This window comes from Aplidium turbinatum, chromosome 10 (genome assembly GCF_918807975.1).
Source record: "Aplidium turbinatum chromosome 10, kaAplTurb1.1, whole genome shotgun sequence".
In the NCBI taxonomy this organism is placed as follows: Eukaryota; Metazoa; Chordata; class Ascidiacea; order Aplousobranchia; family Polyclinidae; genus Aplidium; species Aplidium turbinatum.
The window spans coordinates 7,856,942-7,876,271 of NC_137481.1; the positions used below are offsets into that span (position 1 = coordinate 7,856,942).

Below are 19,330 nucleotides of genomic sequence, written 5' to 3' on the forward strand. Positions count from 1 at the left end.
CTAATGTTGGTTCAACGACGACCGAAAACACTCGGCTGTGTCTCGGCAGATTAATGACAGTAAAGGTTAGCCACATTATCAAAAACTGAAAAATGGATGACCAGATTAAACAGGCTATGCACTTCCGATTCCTGTAGCCACAACTATTGGGAAAAAATCTAGCTATAGTCGCAGATTTCAGAATGCAAGAGAAAAAAAAGCAAGATCAACTGCTCAAAGTCAGGTCTTGGGGTGTTCCCTTGATCAACGCACATTTAGAGAACAGCTCTCCATGTAGTCAATGGCATCGAGGCAATCAAGTAATTCACAGGCAACAACACTTCAACAACAATCGGAAACTTCACTCTGTCAATTTTGGTGACCGGATCTGCGTCAGTGGTTCAAATCCTCTTCAAGTATGCAAAACTGCCAAGCAAGTCTGTTCAGAAGATTATGTGGGCCCTCTATTAATAAGATTCTCTGGACCCAAATCATTACCAAAAAAACGCATTCTATTCAAAGCATATGCGGTGACTTTTTCAAGTTCTCGGGCCCTTTAGAAAAGTTACGGGTCCCTAAAATCATTCCGGGTCAAGTACAAAAATACCCCGTAATCTACCATGTCAACGCTACTTCTGCCAGGATTGCGATTTTAAAGATTTCCAGAATCAATCAACATTAATTTTTTACCTTGCAAATATTAGAACAACTGACCATCCTTGATTAGTACTAGCGGACGGTTTTACACTGATTTTCATGATGGCACCAGTCGGCCAAACGTCTTGCATGGCCAACGAAGCTTTCGTGTATTCAGGGATATCGCAACCAACCTGCCCCTGCGGTGGAGTTTCTGCAATAATGATGACGTGAAAAAGAAATCTGGCTTTAATCGTTTGCGCTATAATTGCATTAGATAAGAAATAATTAAGGTAAGCACGGTCCTCATTCTCACAACTTGAAGCACTGTTTAATTTATAGATTGCTTTTTGTTGGTAGTCCACTTACATGAATTGTAACCCCATAATATGTCCGCATTTCTTTCAGTATGCTGTCGAAGTTATTTGGTGTTAAACCACTCAGCCTTAATAAAGCTGTCTAAATTCACCAAATTGCCTTTGAGAAAAGATAATGTTTGTTTACGCGTTGGCGTAAAAAAATATTACTTTTCGATCTTCTTGTTTTGCACGATATAATTTTCCAATTAAATGTCGAACCTATATATGAAAAATGACTTTTGTAGTAAGCCTTGGCCTATTTAGCCTGCTAATATTCAATTTTACAGAAAGGTTACTTTTTAAACCAAATGCAAACAAAACCAGGCAACAACATGGCACTTAGCATGATATAAAAGAAACCAAAAACAAAATTGCGAGTGTTTTCGGTTATAGCCTACACATAGCCCTTGACAACTTTTTTAAAAACCGATGTGGGCTACATGTTCAAAAAGAAATATGTAAATAAGTGCTATATACCGTATTGTTGTTTGGTTTTATTTGCTTATACTTATATATATATTTTTTTAAACTTTATTGTCCGATCTTACTTAGCTTGCAAATTGGTTGTTTTCTTCCAGCCCAAAAGCATCCTCTTCCCTTTCTGCACACGCACTTTTTATTCTTCGGCGTTCCCTTAGCAAACACATAGCCTTTATCACACTTGAATCTGCATCGCTTTCCTTCCGCAATTCCTTGCGGGCAAGTTACACTTACATATCTTGGAGGGGTTATAGGGCTGCATGACTTTGATTCTGTGACATAAACATGCTCTTTGTTTATAAACTCATTTTCTGCTACAGGTTAAATGTTGACAAGAATAAAATATAAAACTGGGCCTTCAAGTTACCTTGAGCTGATGACTTCATGAAGAAGTTGATTCCAGCTACAATCAAAATTGATAAAATATAATTTTTCATCTTCCTCGTTAATGATTTCTTGAGAATTGTCCCAAAATGATAAAGGCGCGCTTTTCTTGTTGTTGTCAGTCGACGTACTTTTTTATTTAAACCTAATATAACGTCACAACTGTCGTTACAGTAATACGAGTAAACTGTTGTTTGAAGCAGTGCCGTAGACTTGAGTGACGACAATTTATATTACGCAGTCTGACGCAAACCCGATGATAAAACTGTCACTCACTGTTTATGGCCTTCTTCAGTTTGCTACAGGAAACGAATACAATTGATGATATTCCAAGGGTGCTTTTAGACCATACAAAACATCTACCTGATTTAATGCACGTATTCTTAATGAATTGAAAAAATATTATTGTTTTTCGACGTGTCTTTTGTAATCACTTATATAATTGAAATTTTTAAAATAAATAACATAGGAAACAAACCATCTCTGTGCATGATCAATAGACGAGGCTGCTATTCACTTGATAAATAACGTAGGTTTTGCATTCATGATTTTCATAACCAAACAATGTCTTTTTGTTACAAATTATAGCCAGCTTGTTCAAACTTGTATTTTTCTGATTTTTAACGACATAACTCTTTTCAAGGCTTGTAAACTGTGATTACATACTTCTGTGTATGCGTGCCAGCTGTGCAAGAATTTCGGGTAACGTGGACTTGGTGTATAAACTGCTCACATGTCAGGTAAAAATGCTTTTAGATTCTTAAGTCACTTTCCGAAATGTTATATAACTTTGAACTCTTTGGATGCGAATTGTCGCTGATTTTTTTCCATCACTAAATAATGTCTGCTACATTGCAAAAATGCAAATTTTATTTGAAACGCCAGCGCTTTACTTTACGGTAGCTAGAAAGTAACCAGTGAAACAACGTCTTAACACTTTGCTCCTCAAAGGGAGGCCGGATTTGGCCCCCCCCTCATATTTCCTTTAATTATTTGAAGCACAGTAACGCCATGCACTTGGTTTTTCTTGACTTTTCCTAAAATTGCCAGGCGGATCTGATGATATTAAATTTGATGCTAAAAGTTGTGTAGTTTTCTTGTAAATTCAAGATTTTGGTGAATTTTTGCTATTTCTAGCTAACTTCCAGCAAAGCGTAAAATGGATTACATTGCGATGACAAGCCATAAGCTCATAATTGCTTCGTGCATCGATATGCGCGAGCAGAGAGAAGCATTCTCTTGCTTTCTTTTGTTTGGTTTGACCTCAATAATACAAAGCGCGTTATTTCTTATGCTACAAAGAAAAGCCAGTGATCGCAAAGCTGTTAATTAGAAACAATAATAGCAAACGTTTTTTGCGTTATCAGCTCTACAAAGAAGAATAGCAATCCACGATCAAAATAGTAGGCTATGGAGGCCACAAACTATTCAAAACAGTTGTTTCAAGCAGATAATATTCATTGACGAATAAAAAACGTTACAATAAGAAATCTTCTCTTGGATAAAGACACGAAAACTTGGTTTCGAAATAAACGTTCTATGGAAATGCTCTCATTGACAAAACTTGCAATTGAGGAAATGTATCACTGCAAATGCTTTTGGGAGAAGCCGGAGAAATAGCGTTTTTGCAAACAGTAATTGTGAGATACTCAAAATTATGAGATAGGCTTCATTTACACGTAGCAGCTAACTCGATGGCGTCCCTTCACTGATTTATGTCGCCTACTTGTTGTTATGTCCTGTATTTTTGTTTCACAGTGCACTGTGTTTTGTTCCAAAGAGCGCAAAATAAAGATGATAATGCTTCATCTACATTACAAAATATTTTGTAATGTAGGCCTACAAACAAAATGTACAATGTACACAATGTACATTACAAAATATTTTGTACTGTAGACGAGGCATAAAGTTAGGCGTCACATAAGACAAACAACAAATCAGCTTTCTTCATCATTGATTCAACATCTGAATACGTTGCGCCAATGTATAAGAGGCCGGCTATTGTGAAGACCCGCCATTTAGGCTATAAACGATCCGATTATACCAAAAGTGGGACAAACTAATGGATCAAAGAATGAATAAACAATGCTGAGAAAACTAAATCTAAGTGACGAACAATACCGATGTCTTCATTTATCTTGGAAAAATGCTGCCCAAACTTATCAACAAAAAATACAGTAAATAACGGCAAGGATCCCGAAAGCAGAATTTGCTCAACTTTGGCATGAATTTAGTCAGACATCTACAGTAATAATTCCACACATACAATAACGGGCTCTCAACTGCTGTAAGATAACACGATGGTTCTGGTTCTGGGCGATTTGTGTAACAGTTTAGGGGAAGACACTACTTGAAATGATGCACCACACAAAAGATTTTCAATGAAGACTGAGTCTAAAAACCGATGTGGATTGTGCTGCACAATGACTTCAAGTTCAGGACAGACAAGGCACAAAAATATCACGATAAAAATAAAGACCTTGTGGGAGATTTTCGAGAATCATAACACGATGCAAATACCAAAAACGCATGGTTTGCATGCTGCTCTAAGCTGGCCGGCAACCACAAAGGTAGACAATACAGGCAGTTTATAATTCGATAACAGCGCAATAAACATTATAAATACGTAAACCGACAATTTTCTTTTACAAACGTTTTACGTCTAATAGTAAATTTTCCCTCAACAATTTTTTGTGAAGCACTTGCAAACCACGGTTTTATAAAATAATTCATCATTATTATTTTTTACTTCTCGGATATTGTAAAACGTCATCAGCAAAATCACAAAAAAAATTTTATTACTTCAATGTAGTAGGCCTAAGAATTTCTTATAGAATTGTAGCCACGTTGTTTCAACAAAGAAGCCATTTTTTAGCAATATAGAGTTATAGAAAATAATTTGCAATCATGCAAATGGTTGGAAAGAATCTAGGAAGTCTTCTCACAATCTGGCACAAAATGATTATGTTTATTGTATCTCTGTAAAATGTTTTACGACAAACTTTGAAGCTTCGTTATAATCATTTTTATCTTTGAAGTCAAAAGTTATTTTTTTTTTTTTGGCCAGAAACATAATCACTGCCTTGCTGATGTTGTCGATATTACGCGTATTTTTAGTGCTTCAAACAATAAGGACCCAGTCAGCAATCCAGTCCTTTTACATTGATTCAACATTTGTAAACGTTAAATTTATGTAGATTTGCTGACTGTGGGTTATTTCACATTTCCTTTGTTTACGCACGTTCCTCAATTCGCTGTTGCATTATTTCGACGCTGGCGGCAATTCGCTGTTGCATTATTTCGAATTGATTGACACAATCTTCAATAAAAAGTGAGCTTCGAACTTAGCTTTGTTGATATAAATGCTGTATTTTTTGTGGATGTAATTTATGAGTCATGTTTATAAACACCCGTAAGCGAAATGACTTATGATGTGGCCTGCATGATATTTGTGATGCGACTTGACACAAATCCACAATTTCAAAAGCACCTAATTTGAACTTAGAAATTTCAGATAATTTCAACAACTTGTTCAACTGTCTTCTCTCTACTAAAAATATTCATACTACAAACTCAATTGTAGACCTAAATACACAAACGAAGATGTAAACAGCTATTCAAGCAGGCTAAGGTGTTACTTATGAGAAATTTGGTTCCATAAAACTAGAAGCTAGCCATGAGTTTGGGAATGCATTAGTTTAGGATAAAAATGTAAGACAACAAACGCAGTTTTGTTTTTTTTTCAAATTCGTGTAACAATGTTACTTTGATTGTAACTATTTTAGAATCAGTGAGTAGCTTACAATAAGATTTGCTCGCAAGTCGTAAATTCTAATCAATGCAATGATTCGGCACACCGCACACACACTTCGTGCGTTCGATCGAGCTCTTTGTTATTCAGAAGTTTGCATGAAATCGGATTAGCACGGTAATTAAATAGCGGCAAGTTAAATCAAAATTGTCGTTTTTGGGTACCTTTGCAAAAATTGAAATATCAAGTTTAACATATAAAATTTTAAAATAATGACTTTTCAAACTTATATACAAATGATTTGCTTTCACACCAGTGCAACTTCTGTTCAAATAGCATCAGCGGATAACACGTAACAGCTGATTGAATTTGATCCAAAAACGGCCCCCCCTTGAGCAGTTAACTTCCAAAAAAACGTTGAAAAGCAAAGGGTTAACACTTTGCTCCTCAAAGGGAGGCCGGATTTGGCCCCCCCCTCATATTTCCTTTAATTATTTGAAGCACAGTAACGCCATGCACTTGGTTTTTCTTGACTTTTCCTAAAATTGCCAGGCGGATCTGATGATATTAAATTTGATGCTAAAAGTTGTGTAGTTTTCTTGTAAATTCAAGATTTTGGTGAATTTTTGCTATTTCTAGCTAACTTCCAGCAAAGCGTAAAATGGATTACATTGCGATGACAAGCCATAAGCTCATAATTGCTTCGTGCATCGATATGCGCGAGCAGAGAGAAGCATTCTCTTGCTTTCTTTTGTTTGGTTTGACCTCAATAATACAAAGCGCGTTATTTCTTATGCTACAAAGAAAAGCCAGTGATCGCAAAGCTGTTAATTAGAAACAATAATAGCAAACGTTTTTTGCGTTATCAGCTCTACAAAGAAGAATAGCAATCCACGATCAAAATAGTAGGCTATGGAGGCCACAAACTATTCAAAACAGTTGTTTCAAGCAGATAATATTCATTGACGAATAAAAAACGTTACAATAAGAAATCTTCTCTTGGATAAAGACACGAAAACTTGGTTTCGAAATAAACGTTCTATGGAAATGCTCTCATTGACAAAACTTGCAATTGAGGAAATGTATCACTGCAAATGCTTTTGGGAGAAGCCGGAGAAATAGCGTTTTTGCAAACAGTAATTGTGAGATACTCAAAATTATGAGATAGGCTTCATTTACACGTAGCAGCTAACTCGATGGCGTCCCTTCACTGATTTATGTCGCCTACTTGTTGTTATGTCCTGTATTTTTGTTTCACAGTGCACTGTGTTTTGTTCCAAAGAGCGCAAAATAAAGATGATAATGCTTCATCTACATTACAAAATATTTTGTAATGTAGGCCTACAAACAAAATGTACAATGTACACAATGTACATTACAAAATATTTTGTACTGTAGACGAGGCATAAAGTTAGGCGTCACATAAGACAAACAACAAATCAGCTTTCTTCATCATTGATTCAACATCTGAATACGTTGCGCCAATGTATAAGAGGCCGGCTATTGTGAAGACCCGCCATTTAGGCTATAAACGATCCGATTATACCAAAAGTGGGACAAACTAATGGATCAAAGAATGAATAAACAATGCTGAGAAAACTAAATCTAAGTGACGAACAATACCGATGTCTTCATTTATCTTGGAAAAATGCTGCCCAAACTTATCAACAAAAAATACAGTAAATAACGGCAAGGATCCCGAAAGCAGAATTTGCTCAACTTTGGCATGAATTTAGTCAGACATCTACAGTAATAATTCCACACATACAATAACGGGCTCTCAACTGCTGTAAGATAACACGATGGTTCTGGTTCTGGGCGATTTGTGTAACAGTTTAGGGGAAGACACTACTTGAAATGATGCACCACACAAAAGATTTTCAATGAAGACTGAGTCTAAAAACCGATGTGGATTGTGCTGCACAATGACTTCAAGTTCAGGACAGACAAGGCACAAAAATATCACGATAAAAATAAAGACCTTGTGGGAGATTTTCGAGAATCATAACACGATGCAAATACCAAAAACGCATGGTTTGCATGCTGCTCTAAGCTGGCCGGCAACCACAAAGGTAGACAATACAGGCAGTTTATAATTCGATAACAGCGCAATAAACATTATAAATACGTAAACCGACAATTTTCTTTTACAAACGTTTTACGTCTAATAGTAAATTTTCCCTCAACAATTTTTTGTGAAGCACTTGCAAACCACGGTTTTATAAAATAATTCATCATTATTATTTTTTACTTCTCGGATATTGTAAAACGTCATCAGCAAAATCACAAAAAAAATTTTATTACTTCAATGTAGTAGGCCTAAGAATTTCTTATAGAATTGTAGCCACGTTGTTTCAACAAAGAAGCCATTTTTTAGCAATATAGAGTTATAGAAAATAATTTGCAATCATGCAAATGGTTGGAAAGAATCTAGGAAGTCTTCTCACAATCTGGCACAAAATGATTATGTTTATTGTATCTCTGTAAAATGTTTTACGACAAACTTTGAAGCTTCGTTATAATCATTTTTATCTTTGAAGTCAAAAGTTATTTTTTTTTTTTTGGCCAGAAACATAATCACTGCCTTGCTGATGTTGTCGATATTACGCGTATTTTTAGTGCTTCAAACAATAAGGACCCAGTCAGCAATCCAGTCCTTTTACATTGATTCAACATTTGTAAACGTTAAATTTATGTAGATTTGCTGACTGTGGGTTATTTCACATTTCCTTTGTTTACGCACGTTCCTCAATTCGCTGTTGCATTATTTCGACGCTGGCGGCAATTCGCTGTTGCATTATTTCGAATTGATTGACACAATCTTCAATAAAAAGTGAGCTTCGAACTTAGCTTTGTTGATATAAATGCTGTATTTTTTGTGGATGTAATTTATGAGTCATGTTTATAAACACCCGTAAGCGAAATGACTTATGATGTGGCCTGCATGATATTTGTGATGCGACTTGACACAAATCCACAATTTCAAAAGCACCTAATTTGAACTTAGAAATTTCAGATAATTTCAACAACTTGTTCAACTGTCTTCTCTCTACTAAAAATATTCATACTACAAACTCAATTGTAGACCTAAATACACAAACGAAGATGTAAACAGCTATTCAAGCAGGCTAAGGTGTTACTTATGAGAAATTTGGTTCCATAAAACTAGAAGCTAGCCATGAGTTTGGGAATGCATTAGTTTAGGATAAAAATGTAAGACAACAAACGCAGTTTTGTTTTTTTTTCAAATTCGTGTAACAATGTTACTTTGATTGTAACTATTTTAGAATCAGTGAGTAGCTTACAATAAGATTTGCTCGCAAGTCGTAAATTCTAATCAATGCAATGATTCGGCACACCGCACACACACTTCGTGCGTTCGATCGAGCTCTTTGTTATTCAGAAGTTTGCATGAAATCGGATTAGCACGGTAATTAAATAGCGGCAAGTTAAATCAAAATTGTCGTTTTTGGGTACCTTTGCAAAAATTGAAATATCAAGTTTAACATATAAAATTTTAAAATAATGACTTTTCAAACTTATATACAAATGATTTGCTTTCACACCAGTGCAACTTCTGTTCAAATAGCATCAGCGGATAACACGTAACAGCTGATTGAATTTGATCCAAAAACGGCCCCCCCTTGAGCAGTTAACTTCCAAAAAAACGTTGAAAAGCAAAGGGTTAAAGTTCACCACACTCGAGCACAGCAAACTTGAGTGAGCTTGGCATTGGTGGCGTGTTGTACGACTGATCACTGGAAAGCAGCAAGCTTTGCTTCCTTGGACTATGGATGGTTGGTGTTCACACGACCACACAGTTCAGATGAATAGCAACCTTTATTGACCATATAGTCATAGACCTGTCTTTTTTTGCTTGCATGAGCAGGCAGCAAAACTGTTGTCAAACTGTTTTTGTTACAAAAACAAAAAATATTGTCATACAACAATGCTTGACGGCAGAGTTGGGGAATAATTGGTTGTGATGATACTTTTTGAATTGGTATGAAGGTGTGCAATATCTACATTTCAACTGTAACGCATACACGATACAAAACTGAGATTGGAGTATGGGGAAGGTCGGGACCCATGATCATAGTGGGAGCCATGATCCACCCCCTTTTCTGAAATAAATTATTTTTTTTGCGTTTTTTGACATCATTCCATTTTTTATGCTTGAATCACTTTTCCTTAATGTTTTTGTTAAAATTGTACTGAAAGTTAAAGAGCCATGAAAATTTGTCGTTTTTCTTTTGAAAAAGTATTTTTTTTGGAATAGGTGTGCTTCAAGATAATTGATTTGTTGCGCAAGAAATGTTTGTGAGGTTTTTTTAATGATCGGTAATGCATTCATGAAAAACATAAACTGATGATGTTTTTTTAGATAATAAAGTTAGTTTTTCTCAGCAATTGTTTCATTCTTAAAACATCAGGTCGAGACCTTTGAGTCGTCTTATGGGGGGACCTGCAAGCCGTGACATATTGGTATCAGTTGTCATTGTATAAAATTGCTACTGTACTTTTTTTTTTTTTTTACTTTCCCTTGACTCAACATTTGGTATGATTTTTGTTTTCATTTATAAGCTAGTTGGTGCTTTCAAATTTTTTTAATATTTAATGCAAGTTACCGTGTTTCAGCGCCTGCAGACGTTGAATCAATGTAAAAAGGCAAGGTTTGCTGGCTGATACTGTAGGCCTACCTGTAATAGGGGCTGTTCAAGTATCTTATAACATCATTTATTTTTATTTTTGATATAGCTTCGTGATTTCTATATAGAAATACTTTATTTGTTCACAGAGTAGTTTATTTGTTCACAGAGTAATTGTATCTTGTGGGTTCCAACACTCGTCTTACCACTCCCCGCATGTATGGGGAGCGATAAGCCACTTGGCGCGTGTTTATGTTTTCAAGCGTTTTCAAACAATTGCTGAAATGATGGCTTCTGCTTTTGTTGTAAAGTAGGTTGCATTAAAAGGCATTGTAAAACCATTTTTTAAAGAAAAATATTGAGAAACGTAGGAGATATGAATCAAACAGAAAAAGTGGCTCGCAGGTTTCGACCTCCCCTGCATGCAATTATCGTTATTTTCAGTGAAGCAATAATAGAACTTTTGAAGAAGCATTGCGTTCTTTGCAGGACCGTGTAAACGGCCCCTTGTGCCCTCTGGACGGGGGGCCCAGAGCAGTTTAGGGGTCCACTCATTTTAGTCTGTTTAATGTTTTTTGACTGTATAAAAAAAGCTGCTACAGAAGCTCGATAATAATCAATAACTGAAATCATGCAAAGCCGTACTTACTGCTTCCCAAACTCCCGGCTGGGGACCCACCTCTGTCTAGGGGCCCATGCATATTTATTACATGCAGCGTTTTTTATCGTATTTGTACATGCAACATTTATTATGTAATTTTTTTCAACTTTTCAAAATTTTCTCGCTCGCTTTGCTGGCTCAAACACACTTTATTTACTTGAGCTACAGTATTTTGGGCATGCATAGTTCCAGAAAGGGGATTGAGGGAGTAAAAACTTTTTGTGTCCTCAAAAAAACTAACAAAATAATGTAATAGTCCGAAGTAAACACTGCTCACTCAAACAACCTAGTTAAAATTAACAATTTAATCAATAAATTTCAGTGTTAAATGGAGACTACTATAAAGTGAAATGTGCTGTAAAAAATGCTATAAGTGAAGCGAAAGTGAAGACACCTCAGATTTTCGAACGTTTAGCCTGCTGAAAGGCTATACACAATAATAGGCTATACAAATTTTCAAGAACTTAATCATTGAAATCCTTCTATAATCGTAAATGAAGTCTTTTTGAAATGGTAGGCAAAATTAAATTTTAAATCAAACCTTCTACCCAAATCCAACTTTTTTAGTCACATACAAAGCGACCTATTGTTGCAGCTATGGTTATACACAAAGTGTGCATCTTGATAAAAAAAAAATATATATAGCCTATTAGTGCGCCAAAACTTTTTAAAAATTGACCAAAACAAGATTATATTTGTTAAAATTTTCTGGGAGAGCATGCCCCACACTCTTTTATCCAACTTTACTTTTTCTGACATTTAGTTTTGAGTTGTCCATTTATTTTATCAATACTGTTTTTTTTTAAATTCTGGCCCTTCTCCCTTTTTTCCACATCCGTTACTGTATAGTCGGCGTATTTAAGTTATTAATATTGTTTACGCTTTGCTGAAATGATGAGCATAACTTTTTTCCCTGCCTTGAAAGAATCTGTGGCCATAACGTAACGCTGCCTTGTGCAATTTTTAAGACCCATCGGTAAACATAGGGCCCAGTAGTGGATTTCGGAGGGGAAAGATGGTGTTCATATGGCTTTCTTCAATCGATCAATCAATCATTTATACAGTATGATGCACTCTTGCAAAATACTTATTCTATTGATGCACTCTTGCAAAATACTTCAGTAAAACACATGTAAGAAGTGGAAAATTGGAAAAAGTCGATTTTTGCTTTGTAACTTTGTTTTGTTTTCTTGATCAGTCTTGAAACCTTAAACGTTTTCGAATTCTAGATCAAGGATTTTGATTGTGCAATTTAGGTTTGAAAAAATGAAGTTCTTCAAGTTTTAGTAGCCTATACGTAGTCCTGCTGCCAAGACGAAAACATGCTCCATCACTAATAATGTAACAATAAATAATATTTTGCATACAGTAGCATAAACCTGTGCTACTTTTAGCAGTTGTACCAATGGACCCATTTTGCAATACATTGCAATGTAAACTGACTATTTTTTTTGTAACATCCTGTGAAAATAACCAGTCCAAAAACTTAAAGCCAGTCTTCTCTTTTTGATGCGCTTGTAACAATGATCCACTGAGTGTTTACCTCTTTTTATCTTTTGGTTATTTGTGTTTATTAAAATGGACCTAAGATAAATCAATTTTCATTTTTGATTTGGTTGGAAAGTGTATTAAAAGCACATTTTATTTTGGAAAGCAAAAGAAAGCTTTTTGTGGTAAATTTAATTCGAAACGAAACCATGACGAGATGTCTTACGTAGCGACAAAAGTAATTAACTTGTACAGTATGTCATGCGAAACCAAGACAAATTTGCAATAAAAAAAACACTTTGTTTCAATTTTTTTCAGCTATTCTTTTCAAATAACTAGCCTAAGTCATCAGATTTTTTAACTGTGTAAAAACAACTACAAAGACTTTAACGGAACACTGTGCCCTCATCAACAAATAAATAATTATCTACCTACACCTATAGCATCTCAAAGTTATGTATTTTGTTAAAGCAGTTCAATATGGAAGTACAGTATTAGTTTTTAATTAAACAGTTTACGCTACTACTTTTCACAAAATATCATGTTCGTTATCGTTTCACATAAAATAATCTTGACCGATTCCAAGTGGCTTGATAGAAGGACACAGGCGATGGAGAAATGATTTGTTACCAACATTTTGCAGGATGCGCTTCTAACTTTTCTTTAGTTGAAAGAAAGAGGTAGAAGCAATAAACCTTAAAACACAAAACTGCAAAATCAAATTTGCGAAACGATCTAGTTAGTATCAAATTTTGATCTTCATAGCGGAAGTCCTTGAAAAGCTGGAGTTCAATCTAACGAAGTTTGGAAACCGGACGAACGGGTCCGATACTTTGAAGGCAAGATCCATCTCCAACAACTTTGTCGTAGAATCCAACTAACGCTGCACAACAAGATGGTGTATTAGTTTTAAATCTACCAGCACAGTCATTTTATTTTGCTCCCATTGTGTTAACAGGCGGTATTGTATTGCATTGCGAACATTTATTACAAATGCAACAAATGACCGCAAAAGGACTAGGCTATAGTTACTCTGTAAGATAACCTCTAACCTCAACAAAAGAAGAAACAAGACTTAAGCAATGAAAACAACAATTCGAAAATTATCCATCATATACTGAAATGAAGGTTCCACCATCAGAGTTCCTCCCCCCATGAGCAAACGCTCCTTGTGCAAAATGGAAAACATTAAATCGACTCCGAACCGTGTTGGACGCACTAAGTCTGCAATGGTAGAGTGGGGCTACGACACGGACCCAGTTGCATGTATCTGTGGCACCGAGCCCCAAATAGCGGACCACCTTCTTGTTTGCCCTCAGCTTGCCACCCGGTGTAGTAGGTAGGACCTGTCAGTGTATAACTCCGTTGCAGAAGAATGTGTCAATCTGTGGTGTATCAACGAACTTTAGAAGACTCGATTGAAGAAAAAGTCTGTAAGATATTTTTTCTACATTGCCTAAAACCATTTGTAACCATATTTAACAACAGTCAAATTGCTTTGCAATTGAGCCTCGTGATATAGAATCACAGACATCACATGAGCTGTTTCTCATTTTTGGGCACATTTTGTGTCATGCCAAGACACAGCCGGATGCTCTCGGAGAGCATGGAATCGACGTCGAGCAAGTACTTGCCAAGTACTTGCCTCCAACAACAAAAGCAAACAACCATATTTTTAATACCAATGTGTTTCAAGTTTTATGAGCAAGCCCTCAAAAATATCGTACTGGTGTGGTAAATCCGACTTTCCGGAATATTATGACGTAGGCTATGGTACCGGAGATTTATTTACAAGCTTGAAATCAAAACCCGTCGTTATTTAATACTTTGAATGAAGTTGGGCGGTGTTTAGCGCAAGGTTGTACAGTTATCAAATTTTTGGATTTCAGTGCGTATACCACCTGTGTTGTCTTTTAAATATAGTCATTCAAAAAACCATGGAGGGTTTAAGCTTATTCGTATAACTTGGGTCAAAATGGTTTGTATTAGCTAACTCGGATAGAGTTTTTATATAGTGATTAAAAAAAAGACAGCATCGGTTCATTTACATTTAATCTTGTTTCAGCCAAACAACTTGTAAAAGTTACTATTGGATACAGTGTAGCCTACTTTACCTGCAAAAACGTCCGAGCTTTTCATTTTTGGAAGTTTTTCTAAATAGAGATGGAAGCTATACACTTGCATGGAAGATAGATCCTTATTATGTGGCATGCTGTTGAAGGTTAAAAGACGGCGGTCGCTACTGGTGGAAGCTAAAGAAACATGTCCGGTATCTATCTGAACATCTTTGGGAAGGGAACTGCAAAACAATGAAAAATGGGTAACACTAACATTTGATCAGGTTAATAACAAAGAAATTTTGCTTACATATCTGCCCAAGAGTTGATCCAATAACAGAAAACAATTTTTTGTTTTGATTTTTTGCATGTTTGGTAGTAAGTATGAACCTATTGGTCTGATACAAATAAATAAATAGGCTACAAAAGAACAGACTGAAGATTATGACGAATCAATTCAATGGCTGCTCGACACCTGCTCAAACATCTAGACCGCGTCGCCGCCACTGCCCAAGGGTGGTAAAATGCAGAGCCCTTCGACCCCTGGAGTGGTGAAGAAGGCAGGGATATCCAGAGAAGGGGATGTGAAGGCTCACAGCGATTGCCTTATTCTTCCGACACTACCAGGGCGGTAAGTTGTAGCACGTGAAACGTGCCGTTCTTTTCAAAATTGCAGAAAGTTTTGCAGTGCAGCTGGTACAGTCAACTACCATAGACAGTTAGCAAACGTTACATAGAGCATATTTAAAGAATACGTGTTTGGAAAGACAGTTGAAAAGTTACCAATAAGCTGTTTTTCTTAACAAAGCCTTTGCAGTAGGCGAGATGTGAAGCAACTGTACCGGTGGTTGAATTAACGAGTAACAATGAGCATGCAGTGAGCATCCAGGCTTGATGCTAATAGCGCAATGCAGGTTATTATAACAAGATTTATTAAGCTGCTATCGGTGCCAATTGTTATTTCACGGTAAACAGAGATTATTTACGATAAACAAAAGCCCTTCTATTGTCAGACGTATTAAAAGTCTTCGTATCCCCTTCTTTAGATATCCCTGGAAGAAGGTTCAAACGAAGAAGAAGAAGAGGAAGAAGAAGAAGAAGAAGAAGAAGAAGAAGAAGAAGACGGAGGCCTTCAACTGATGTCATTTTAGTTTGTGATCAACTGTTTCAGCAAAAAAAACTGTTGTTATTATCGTTAACTTTAAACTGCAAGCGAAATAGTTAAGATCGAAAATCTTTACCAGATCGAAAATCGTTTAGAACTAGCTTTAATTCCCTCATGCGTATCATATTGAATAATATGAAGATGGAAAAATGCTCATGGCCAAAACAATCACATGATGTCGGTGCAGATTGCCGGAAGTCATGCAGAAACAAGTAAAATGTACAGTACCGGTAGTTAATGATTAGAAGGATGGTTGTTATTTTTTGAATTGGAGTAACTCGGTTACCTTGCTAGCAGAAGCACGACTGACCATCCATCTGTTGTTTCCGGAGTTGGTTTGATGGTTACTTTTAAAACAGCGCCGGTAGGCCAAACATCAACAACTCCGTACGAAGCTTTTATGAAACTAGGAATGTCGCATTTTCCGGTAGGCCTGGAAGGAGCACTTACTTCTGTAAAAATATAAATTGGTAGGTTATGCACAATTGCACAGGCATCTGTAAGTATGCTTATACCATGCTTATACGGTTATGAATATGACGTCTGCTTGTTTGCAAAATGTTTGTCACACACACACATACATACACACACGCTCGCACACACACACACACACGCACGCACCCACGCACACACACACACGCGCGCGCACACATGTACACACACACACAAAATCAATAATTGTAATCTATGTAGCATGTCGAGTTGGCTATCTCCTGCAAGTTGAAGACGTAAACACAAACATTTGGCTCTGTGGAAAACAATCATTGTTTTTGCGTGTTTGTTTCATAACAGTGAACGCAATTTTAGAAACCACGTCAGATACAAGTCTAACATTTATTTTCTCTTTTATTTACTGACAAATGCCAGGTTGGTCGAGCAAATGAACTTTCGCAATTAAAAATGTTATCGTACGTTATTTAGTTTTGATACTAGCAATAAAAATGGTGCAAATCGCTCAAAGCTAAGTTGCTCACTGAGTTCACAAATTGGCTGCTTCCTTCCACCCCAGACGCATTTTCGTCCATTTCTGCAGAAACATCGTTTGTTCCTAGGTGATCCTTTTGCAAGCACATAACCTTTGTCACAAGAAAATCTGCAGCGGTCTCCATTGTCTCTTCCACTAGGACAGTTTACGCTTCCAAATCGCGGCGGCTTCAATGCGGGACAAGTTATCTTATCTGAAACGTTTTATTGCTTATCTGAAATATTTTATTGTAAAGCTGAATTAACGTACAATAATTTATTTGATCAGTTTTAACTTTGAAGTTATTTTTATCTTCCATTAGTAGAGAATTTATTTTAACGAGGTTTACTAAGAGGAGTATTAACTGAAAAATTACGTTTTAAACCAAGTTCTTTGTTTATGCTTAGCTTCACCACTTTTTAATTTTCTGTACATGACACTTTTGTACTTGTGTCACTTTTCTCTTGAAAGGTCTTGTGGTGACATAATTGCGACCTAAATTGCGCAAATAAATCACCGAGACAGACTTAAGCGACTGTGCGAGTTCATCTGGGATAGAGTATAAGAGTAAGACTATTAACCTGCTGGAAAACCATACAAAAACTTTGCACACAGTAGCCTGACAAAGTTTTCAAACAAGTTCGTCGAAGTTTTTCATAGCACATGACTCGGGAACTGGTGTTCCTAAAGAAGGTGTTATTCGCTATTACCACAGCGAACTTGCAGCATCGAGCTAAAACACGTCGTTAATATTTACATCGCAAAGTAAATAACGATCATGCAAATAAATAACATAAAAGCAAAACTCAACTACTGCAAAGTTTACAAAATTTAGACGCATAGAAAGAACGCTTAAAACGAATTTCACATTAATGAAACAAAATTCCGTTTGCTTCCAAGTGTTTTTGCTTTAACAGTCCATATGCTAGCTCACAACAAAACAGTTTTCTTGGATTTCCAAACGTAACAAAACCCAAAAAAAACTTAACTTTGAAACGATATTGTAATTTGTTGTAACAAAGTTTTATAATATTTTTAACTCGAACATTCTTACCTTGCTGTGCATCTCCACAAAGAAAATAAACATTCCACAACAAAAATATAGCAAAAACTTGCTTCATCTTAAACTGCTGCGCATCAAGACGTGGTAAGGCTGATCTGAGGTTTATCAAAACGATTTCTCTTATGACTTCTAATGATTTCTATGAGCTCACAACTACAAAATATGCCATTCCTGACTAATGTAAGTATTGTAAATAACGATGCTTCCGTAAAGAAATAAAGAGAGAAGAATCGTATTTGTATGAAGTCGAGTTTCTCATCTCACGATGTAGGTGAATCATTGTGAAAACAACAGGCTAAATTGTCTTCAATTCTTTATTTGTTGTCCGTGACCGCTCTAACCAGCGAGTAAAACTCTAAACAGTGATTAAATTCGTGCATCTTTGTGCTTTTGTTTTTCATACAAAGGCTTTGTTCAAAAATGCACAGTAGCCTAGTAGCCTATAGGCGAGCCTAAAGCTTTTGAAATTTCATATATATCTAAGTATTTTCTCGGTTGATGTATCTGTCGCACAGTGTATTGAGAAACGTATCGTAAAATCTTGTCAAGATTGATTGATTGAATCTTTATCTTCGGACTGAGAAAGCTTCTTTGATGAGAAAGCTTCTTTGCTTCTTTGATAGTTTAATAACGGCGGTTTCGCATACTTGTGGAGGCATTGACCCATTGACGCAGGCAGGCGCGAATCTAAGAGTTTTTTTCGGGGGGGGGGGGGCAGAAAATTTGAAAATCAGTTAAAAAGAAAGAAAAAGCTAAACAGATATGAACAATGATACTACGACATATACGATATGCTAAAAAATAGACATTAAAACAACCATTTTTATCAATTGTGATGCCGAGGGACTAATATCAGCTGTTTAGAAGCATATCAAACCATTTGATGCGGAAACATACAATTTTTCACAAAATAAATCCGCGCCTGGACGCAGGCCTTGTCAGTTGTCACCGATATTAACAGTGAAGCTTCCGCGGTTGTTGAAGTGTTGTTGCCTGGAATTACTCCATCCATTGGATGCCGCTGAATGGAAAGCAGTTCTCAACGTGCGTTGCCTAAGCGCACATCCCCGATTCTAAAAGTTATTCTATATTGTACTATAGTGGTAATACGCTAGATGTTGGATCTATTTTTGCATATTGTTTATCTAGCCTAAATAGTCTTATTAGTGGAAGGTAGGAGGCATGGGATTTGGCACGTTAAAGAATAAAAAGTCAGCTGACATCCTTTGAATGATGGATATAGAGAAAAAAACGTAGGCTATTAAATTGAGCAGTGTTTTTTTGCGGGAGAGTGAATACTGATTGGTTGATTTTGGGTAACTTGACGAAGCTGTTTGATTCAGTAGGTAGACTACACCAGATTGAATTTATTTTCAGCGGATGTAGATAGGCCTACAGGCCTGTCTGTTTTAAATCTACGCATGAACAGAAATTAAGAAAAGGAAAAGGCGCCGTTACGATAGAACCACATTTGTCTTTTGCTATACTGTAAGTATGAAATCAATCAAATTATCCATAAATTATTATTGATTAATTTTTATTTCGATTTTCTTGGGCGTTATTACCATATTTTCAGACATTAATTGTCCGAAGGATTGTTTTTACCCTGTCATCTTACAGTGAGAAAAAAAAATGTAACAATCTCCAACAAAATATTAGCATTTTGAGAACGGTGATCTCATTTAAACTATAAA

At 36.1% G+C, this 19,330-nt stretch overlaps 1 protein-coding gene across 1 annotated transcript; it reads right to left on the bottom strand.

Moving 5' to 3' along the window:
• Positions 1 to 12,515: 12,515 nt before the first annotated feature.
• Positions 12,516 to 17,743, bottom strand: LOC145777894 (uncharacterized). The gene is made up of 5 exons (XM_082589251.1): positions 17,628 to 17,743; positions 16,584 to 16,787; positions 15,896 to 16,061; positions 14,502 to 14,686; positions 12,516 to 13,270 (listed from the first exon to the last, which is right to left on the bottom strand). The coding sequence occupies exons 1-5, from the start codon at positions 17,692 to 17,694 to the stop codon at positions 13,182 to 13,184; spliced, it is 711 nt and encodes a 236-aa protein (XP_082445377.1). The 5' UTR covers positions 17,695 to 17,743; the 3' UTR covers positions 12,516 to 13,181.
• Positions 17,744 to 19,330: the final 1,587 nt, after the last annotated feature.

What these genes read in the sequence shown, in the direction of transcription:
- LOC145777894 (XM_082589251.1), bottom strand. Translation starts at nt 17,694, where the DNA reads ATGAAGCAAGTTTTTGCTATATTTTTGTTGTGGAATGTTTATTTTCTT. An exon ending in TTGTGGAGATGCACAGCAAG is followed by an intron (nt 16,788 to 17,627) that starts GTAAGAATGTTC and finishes AAAACGTTTCAG; the next exon opens with ATAAGATAACTTGTCCCGCA. An exon ending in AAGCTCGGACGTTTTTGCAG is followed by an intron (nt 13,271 to 14,501) that starts GTAAAGTAGGCT and finishes CTTGTTGTGCAG; the next exon opens with CGTTAGTTGGATTCTACGAC.